We start from the raw sequence: 9,068 nt of genomic DNA, 5'->3' as shown, positions 1-9,068 counted from the left end.
CGCCTAAAACTATGCTTATTGGCAAAGAACTTGAATAGGCCTATGCCAATTACTTACGATATTTCTGACATAATATCGATGATCTTAGTGAAAATACGGGAAAATTGACTTAATAGAAATAACAATTGCTTGAGAAAATTATTACGACAACCTGGTTATTTTAATGCACGTGCATATTTTATAAATAACTCTTCTCTCTTTTCAAGGATTTATGGGGAAATTCATGTTATTTTTCACACAGGTCTATTGTGCTACTTTAATGAGAAGAATATTTTTTTTAGAAAATGGAAGAGAGCTTATTAATATCTTTATAAATGTGAGTGAACAAAAATTTACTTCTTTTTTTCAATAAAGAAGTTATTAAAGAAATTATATTAGAAACATTTTTTTAGCTTAAATGAAATTCGATATAAGAAGTTATTTTAGGCCTACAGGCGATTTTTTAATAGCATTGTGGATTTTACAAATATATTAATTGCTTATATACTGAGAAATGCAGTTCGTAATAATATTTCATCAATATCTTTATCTTGTTTCACTGGTGAACAAGGACGGATCCAGGATTATTCGTAAGGTGGGTTGTGGTGGGGAGCAGCTAACAATTGGATGGTTTGAATCAACACCTACCAGCTCAAGGTAAAAAAAACATATTTCGACATTAATTATGTCATCATCAGGAATGATGATGACATAATTAATGTCGAAATATTGAATCCCAACACGATGGCGTGTATTTCAATACTTGGAGTATGTATTATACTTTCTTATTTAAATTATTTGTCTAAAAAATATTTTACTCAATAATATTTCGACAGAAAAGTCGCATTTAATTTAGTTTGTTCCAACTGTCTCAGTTAAGGTTAGGGTGACCAGGCGCCAGTGGGGCCTTGTCGGATAGGGCAGGGCCCCAGTGAGGAGAGTTCCTCCTCCAGTACACCCGCCCCCCGGGGAGAAAAAAACAATTCGTCCAGGAGGAGAAAACAGTAATTATATGTATTTATTACATTAGTAGAATCTAAAATCGAATAAATAAGCCTTTGAAACCCCTAAATCGTCATAGTTTCCGGCGGCCACACGTACTCCTGGGAGATCTTGAGCGATGCCCAACCACACGCCGTTTAATAGGATCATCATCATCGTTATCATCATAAAAAGGCCAAAAAAAAAAATTGTTTGTTTGCCCTCCTCCACCGCCAAAGACTCACTGGAAAAGCAAAAAACTTAAAAAAGTTTTTTCTTATTTAGCTTTTTCTTTACAAATTAAAAAAAAAATGTGAGTGAATTTATCTCTATTTTTTGCCAGATGCCTTACAAATTAGTCTAAAGTTGTTATATGATGTAAGATATTGCTATTCTAGGCCTCTGTGGGTTATTTTTTTCCATCTGATGAGTATCGTATTAGTAAAAAAAAAAATTCCACCGCCCCTTTTTATCATTTAAAAAAAAAGGAGGGCAAACAAACAATTTATTTTTTAGGTCTCATGATCACCACCACCACTACCACTATCACCAACATCATCGTAGTCATCTTCATTATGATCATCATTTTTAATTTTAAACACAATATAAATGCGTATCGATTAAGCAAATGGTAATGTAATTAAATTCTTTTAATTAGTGGTCTAATATTTATTTAAATGAGGTTAAATGTGTAATACAATATGTAATGTTTTCCTAATGTACCTAAAATATACACATCCAAACAATACTTGTCTAATGGGGGCGCTACACTAAATAATAATCAATGAAGGCTGCAACTTTGAAAAAGTGCTGAAGTATACTACAAAAAATCACCTATTACACAGTATTCTTCATTGTTATATTTACGTTAACTGGCTAATAAAGTACTGCAAGAGACTTTGACTTCATAAAGACATTGAAATTTATTCATGTACGATATTTCCGGTAGCACCTGCTACCTTCATCAGTGTACGAGTATACATCACAGCTAAAAGTATATATTGACACAATTCAGTGGTAATTAACAATATTGATATGCAATGGGCGTTAATGTGTTTATTTTCGAAATGGGCTTCTTTTCGAGATTACTTTTGCAAACTAAAGGAAAGGGCTTTTTTCCCCAAATTAATACAGTAAATTTTAGAAATGCTACTATACATTATTCAACTGTGGAATTCGAAATTTTGTTTAATATTAACAAAAACCATGGTAGCACAATGAAATAGAAGTATGCTAACACGCTGTCACAATAATCAAAGATAACGTCGAAAGAAGCCCGTATTATCTTGATTAGAAACCCGGCTTATTTTTTAGATGCGCTTTTTCTTGAGATTAAGCCCATGGGGCTTCTATTCGGGGTTTTACGGTATAGGACATATTATATATTATGACAACTGCAATCATAAAGCGTTACTATAGCCTATAAGCGGGCCTAAAAGCAAAGTGTTGACATAATATTAATTAGGCCAAACTAAACAAGCAGTGATAGGCCTACAAATCTTTCATCTGAAATCCTTAAATGCCTGAAATAAAGAGGTACCGTAACGGCCAGAATAACGACAACTTTAATTCGACAAATTGAATATTTACGTCTCAATCTACTAACAGACAGAAGATATAGTAAACAAAGAACACATTACGGTACGGTATTTAGGCTTATTTTAAATTATCATTTGTAGTAGGCTTACAATATAGGAAATAGGAAAAAGCCGTTGTTTTTGTTATAGGCCTGTCTTTTTAAAGCATTGTCATAACCGTTTGTGGATTTGAATTTTATGGTTTACAGCCCCGAATGTGTGATGCATTATTAATAATAAATATTTGAGAAAAACGTATTTCCCCATCGTCATTCGAACCCAAGACTTTCCGATTACTGTCCAGATACTCTACCAACTGAGCTATGAGGCCAAGTGGAATACACCATTTTTCCATTAGGACACATTTTTTCTCAAGGTATTGAGTAAGACGCAATGAATAATAGTTAATTATAATAATAGTAGGGGTCTGGCCTAATTGTTTTAGGCAGCTCTAATACTATAGGTTACTGGTATAGAATTAGGCCTACCACAAGTACCCTATTATTTTTTTCTTATTCTCGACAGCGCCACCAACATGTAAGTTAATTTAAAGAGAGATAACAAAAATAATTTTGATATGACGCGCACTAAGCGCAATAAAAAGTGAGTTTAAACCCAAATTTAGGGCATGGAACCCAGGGTAGCCTACTACTTTGCAATTCTAAAAACCAATACATTTCTTGTTGATATTCATTGTAGTAGGCTTACAATATTGAAAATAAGTAGAGTTACCGCAATTTTCTTATCATAATTCAAATGTTATTAAAATACAATATCCACTTATTAAATAGTACAATAATGATATCGAACATATTTCACGTCTAAATATGTGTGGTACAAGTTATTAATAGTACAAATACAGAACCCACTGTATGCCTAAATGGGTGTGATTCATTTTATTAACTATGAAATCATTTAATAATGGTCACAGCAACGCAGTTATAATGTAAATTTCGATTAGTAAAAGTAAAGGTAGTCCCGTATGTATTAGTGAAAACTGAATGAGCCGTTAGAAGCCATTGTACTAAGCCTAGTAGGGTGGCCAATACTTCCACGTCGCCTTTTAACCTATATTTTTCTACAGGTACTTTACTATATCAAAGATTATAGAATAGCTGTGCCATACACTTTGTTGACTATATTTGAGTGAACTGAGAACTGACGTACCTGGGTCATGATCAAGATGATATAAATGTGTCCAACCACCAATGCACAGCACAACTGCTAACATTAGTTACCAATTATGTTCTAAATCTGACGAGTAACTAAGCACGCGGAATTTAACGTATCTTCATCGAGCATACAAAAATTTACAAAAATTCACTTAAGCACCTACACTTTCGGTACCGTTGCTACTATCTTGCTGTATCTGATTGCCAAATCTCTTTCTGAATGATTGTCGCACCTAAAATACAAATGAAATGCATCAATTGTTTCTTTATTTATCTATTAGTTTGTTCAAATTGTTCAATAAAGACAAGTCATTCAATAAAACGGAAACAAGGATCAAAGCTTGCAAAAGAAAAAAAAAACAAACAAAACAAGAGCCTGGATACTTATTAATGTGCCTACAAAATTGTTCCAGAATTTCAATCACTTACTAACTGACCAATCAGAAACAGGGTCGGGAATACGCGCATGTTTAACAAGCATACGTTTTGTCCAACGTGTTTGCGTGGAGACCTTAGCAACAATATCCAAGAGACGGGGCTCAGTGAAGACGAGGAAATAGCATGCAAAAACATAACCAGAAAAATATCACACATTCTTGCGTATGACATGCAGCACCAAACTTAAAACAAAGCTTCAGGATCTCACAGAAAAAGTTATACTAGGCCTATTATGTATTATTATGAACACCTGTAACTAGTCTAGGAGCTGATGTCAAATTGATCAACATATTTTTAAATTGAAAGAATGTAATCAACTAAGAGGGATGTTAAACGGCAACCTTTTCCAGATTAACAATCCATTAAACGAAAATTTTTGCTGCAAGCCTCAGTCCTAAATTTGGTCTTTATTCTGTTATAACAAAGATAGTACTCAGTTAATGATTTTACAAATAGCGTACAGTACCAGTCAAGGGAGTTTTCGTTAGTTAAACTTGTACTGTAGGTCAATATTGTAAAACTGTAAAAATATTTTGTGTAAAATAAATCGACAATTAAAGTTAAATATTCTACAATTCTTTTTGTCAGTTAGGAGTTAAGCTGTCAACAGTGAACTAATAGAATGTCATCCAACCTCATTGCTGAAGACGAACTGCGACAGCAGAATCAAGAACCCTTGCATGGAATTCACGATAACATAAATATATTCCATTGCTTGCCAGTCGCAAAAAACGATGATACCACCAAAAATCCATGAAAGTCCAACTGCTGGTACAAGGAACAATATACCACGAAACATATTTCTGTTTAAACAGAATACAACACATCGTTAACATTTTAAAAAATTGTGGCACGTGCTCAAATAATTATGTCGACAACACATTTCATTATATAGGCCTACTCTTCTAAACTTGCAAAACGCAGTAGTTAAGAAAGTGAGATTAAGCACTTGCACGCGTGTTAGTCTAATCGTGGATTAGGAAATTCAACTAAGTTCCATTTTCTTCTATGAAAAATCAACTTGGTTATTCTTCCTGGGTAGTGTGGCTCTCTCGGTTAAACCACGATATCTCACCGTTTGGGCAATTTCAGTACAGTACATTTCGTGGATGAACATTGTTTACTTTGACCAGGGAGTTGTTATAGTGACTATAACAACTCCCTGCTCTGACTCTCCTGTTCTCCCATATCTAGGCCCATATAAATTTTGAAATTCATAATTTACTGGTTTTTTCCCTAACGTTCTTCCTGTTTAGAATGTAATGCCTACAAACCTATTCTTATCTGTTTCATACTGTATTTGACATAGGTTTTAATATTATTACAGCTAACCTGATCCGTTTGAGCGTTTGCATTTCTTCTTCAGTTTGGTTTGGTAGTTGAGACTTCTTGAAAGCTACATATCCAATTACAATCAACTGCACGAGAACAATCTTTGACAGAAAATTTTACATCTTGCTATTAGTATGCAAAAGCACAAGGGCAATCACCTACTATGGCAGATCTTTTTCATACTATGTGTGTATGTAAGCAAGACGAATCATTTTTATCATAATAACTAAAAGATTATCTATGACAGAAATGTTTCATAATTATTCTCGGTATTGAGCGAGTGTGCTTTTTGTGGACAATATATATTGGAAAATGCTGAAAGGACAACCGAGAACCGTCTAAAGCCTGGTTTCCATAAAATAGCTGCAATGTCGCTACAGTGTTTTCAGTGCAATTGTTGTATTGCGTATAATTCCCCGGCCGACGCAATCTGGAAGGCTCCCCGATTCCACCGACCAATCTGAAAGCTGTCAGCAATAGCGTGGAGCGATTGTATGGAAGCCAAGTATAAAAGTACTGATAATTACTAACTTTTGGCTTGTGCACTTTGCATTTTGTTATGTATTGTAATACATTTTGATTCAATTAGGTGTAAAAGAGAAACTTTACCAGATTGGAGATGCACATGGGAAAAATGAAAGTCCAGATGGAACCAGATTTAGCATTCAACCAACACCTAGAATTAATAAGATTTTAAAAAGTAGGAATATTTACGTGTTTATTTCCAATTTCCCTCAATAGCTTATGATTCTTAATATAGAAATAATGTCATGTTGTATACTTGTACAAAGGTCTTAAGTGCACAAATATATATGAGCCCCGAATACCAAATGTTTTAAAACGTTTCTCCTCTTTGCTTCCAGCAAGGAGAGCTTCGTTAAAATTTTACCGAGGTACCGAAAGACTTCAATCTCTAAGCACACACATAGCTACTAAAACCAGTTTATCTGACTAAGGCCTAGTTCAGACTAGGTGGATAAACCCGGCTCAACTCACCGGGTTTTTATCCACCTGCCAGTCTGTGGCTTATCTCAAGCCGGGCTATGTTCCTATAGTAACTAGGCCTGGCGCGCCACCGTGTTTAACTTTTCTAAGCCGGGCTTCAATCGTTGCGGGGGATCTTGCATTAACTTCAGGTGACGAAATGGCCAATCAGCATTCAATTACGTACGCTGTGAGCGAGCGTACGTCTCGCGAGCACTGTTTTGAAACACGTTTCTTAGTTACGGTTCATTATTTTGCAAATTCTCGCCTGTCTAATCGCCCGCTAGTCTGAACGCCCGGCAAAGTTGAGCCGGGCTTAACTAAAGCCTGGCTTATCTCCAAGTCTGAACGTAGCCTAAATTTATATAGTTTATATAAAGTAAATATATATAGATAAATGAATAGAATAATAGATAATTTTTTTCTCCATCGGGATTCCAACTGAAGACGTTCTGATTACCGTCTGGATACTATAAAATTGAGCTATTATTTGTATATATTTGTTCATATTCCTATCTGTTTGCAGGGCTTCATATCTGTAAAGAGATGCACTTTATAAATGCCCAAATTGGATCGGATAAATAGTAGGGAGATTTCGCAAGCTTACGAAACGACAACGAATACGATTACCTCAACACATTTTTAGACAACCCTTCCATACAGTAGTATATCTGTCACAAAGTAGGCGATTAATGCCATTTGCATTATTCAAGGATCATATTCAGCTCGTACAACATATTGTCAAGAATGTTTTAGGCACGAATGACGATAATGATAATGACGTATTCGTTATCGTTTTCGTAAGGTTGCGAAATCTCCCTGTTAACAGTGCTCTGATTGGAACATAAGAAAACCATGACTAGTACGGTGCTCAAATTAAAAACTCGAATTACTTATCAGATGCATAGTTTCCTTTTGTTATACCAGCAGTCGGCCCGACTACAATGACAGATCCTAACCAACAAATGAACCGACTGTAAGTGAAGCGCTTTGAGTGATCAGCAAACGGATGATTAATCTTCATGTACACATCTGTCGATATAATCACCATCCACGAGAAAGCTGCCAAGAGACTGTAATGCAAACATGCGGCAATAAAACTGCATGCGATCTGTGAAGAAAAAAATGTAGCCCTGGACGATTTTTTGTATATTTACTGAAAGGTAATTTATCACATAGGCCTTTAACTATAGTTATATATTAATTAAAACGTTATGGTAATTGTTTTGTAATAATGATGATGATGATGATGATGATGATGATGATGATGATGATGATGATGATGATGGTGATGATGTTGATGATAATAATATATACGAATTAAGTACTATTGTGAACAACACTCATCATCATCATCCCCTATATCATTACCATCATCATCATCATCATCATCATCATCCTCATCATCATCATCATCATCATCATCATCATCATCAACATCGTCACCATCATCATCATCATCGTCTTCATCATCATCATTATTTATTTATTTCAGGTGATAAATCCAAAACCGCAAACAATAACATAAGAATATAACAATATCAACAACACGACATCAACAACAACATCAACACAAACAACAGCATTATTATCATTAGGCATATAAACAGTCGGAGCCATACATACTATCGTGCACAACATTTTTTTTTTTAAATGTTACTAAGAAATATAAAATGACGTACTCCCGACACTTGTAGTGTGCGGACCAAATAGAAGCTGTTGACACAAAGTAGAGCTATAACCAAGTTTCGCAAAAGTTTATACCTTTCCGAATTTCTTAAATCTCTGGAATACAAGTAACAAATTAACAGTCATTTTGGTTCCTCTCAACAATTTCATTGTTTTCTATCTAGGAAAAAGACTGATGTAGCCTGTGCTACGGTGACAACAGAAACACGATCGATCTGGAGAACCATTTGTCTGCCTTGAAGTAGGACCGATTAATAGACCTTTCCGCTAAGCCCCGCCCATTGGATATTGTTACTAAGGTCCCACAAAGCGACAGTGTTAAAACATACGCGAACACGTGCGTTTGTGGCACAGCACGTGGGTTTGTGAGACGCGCGCGTATTCCTAGCGCTGTTTTGATTGGTCAGTTGTTAAGTTTGATTGACACTCCGGAAAGGTCTATTGCAGAAGCATTCGCCAAAAGACTGATTAGATTTAATGTCTAATATCTCCCTAATGTTGCATTTACCTTAATTGCTAACAATCTATATGGTTGGATTTTGGCAATAATTTTGTATGCGGTAATGCTTTATACATAGGCCCTATTATACATAAATTTCAAACGGTAAAGAAGAGAAATCGGCGAGTGTGAAAACATTTTCCGAACCAAATGAATAAAGAAATTGTGTAATAAAATGCCTCTGACGAGATTCGAACCTGAGACCTCTCGCTGTCAAGGCGAGCGTCATAACCATTAGACCATAGAGGCTTAATTGTTGAACAGATTCACTATATATTATACACTCTATTACACAATAGGTACGGTAGAAACAAATAGTTGCATATAATATAAATCAAGATATATATATATATATATATATATATATATATATATATATATATATATTATATATATATATATATAATATTAATTAAT

At 34.7% G+C, this 9,068-nt stretch overlaps 1 protein-coding gene across 1 annotated transcript in view; it reads right to left on the bottom strand.

The window, feature by feature from the left end:
* Positions 1-3,846: 3,846 nt before the first annotated feature.
* Positions 3,847-9,068, bottom strand: part of LOC117125210 (adhesion G protein-coupled receptor L4-like) — a 6,155-nt gene continuing 933 nt past the window's right edge. Inside the window, exons 2-7 of the mRNA XM_033271656.1 lie at positions 8,146-8,248; positions 7,357-7,574; positions 6,089-6,155; positions 5,480-5,580; positions 4,782-4,950; positions 3,847-3,942 (exon numbers count right to left, since the gene is read on the bottom strand). Of these exons, the coding sequence (XP_033127547.1) occupies positions 3,862-3,942; positions 4,782-4,950; positions 5,480-5,580; positions 6,089-6,155; positions 7,357-7,574; positions 8,146-8,248 (739 nt within the window). The 3' untranslated portion in view covers positions 3,847-3,861. The remainder of the gene's footprint in view (positions 3,943-4,781; positions 4,951-5,479; positions 5,581-6,088; positions 6,156-7,356; positions 7,575-8,145; positions 8,249-9,068) is intronic.

Source organism: Anneissia japonica, unplaced genomic scaffold, assembly GCF_011630105.1.
Source record: "Anneissia japonica isolate Jap-2015-1 unplaced genomic scaffold, ASM1163010v1 scaffold212_len457575_cov179, whole genome shotgun sequence".
NCBI lineage: Eukaryota > Metazoa > Echinodermata > Crinoidea > Comatulida > Comatulidae > Anneissia > Anneissia japonica.
Note: the sequence above shows the minus strand (reverse complement) of the source record. Positions and strands in the feature narration are given on the sequence as shown.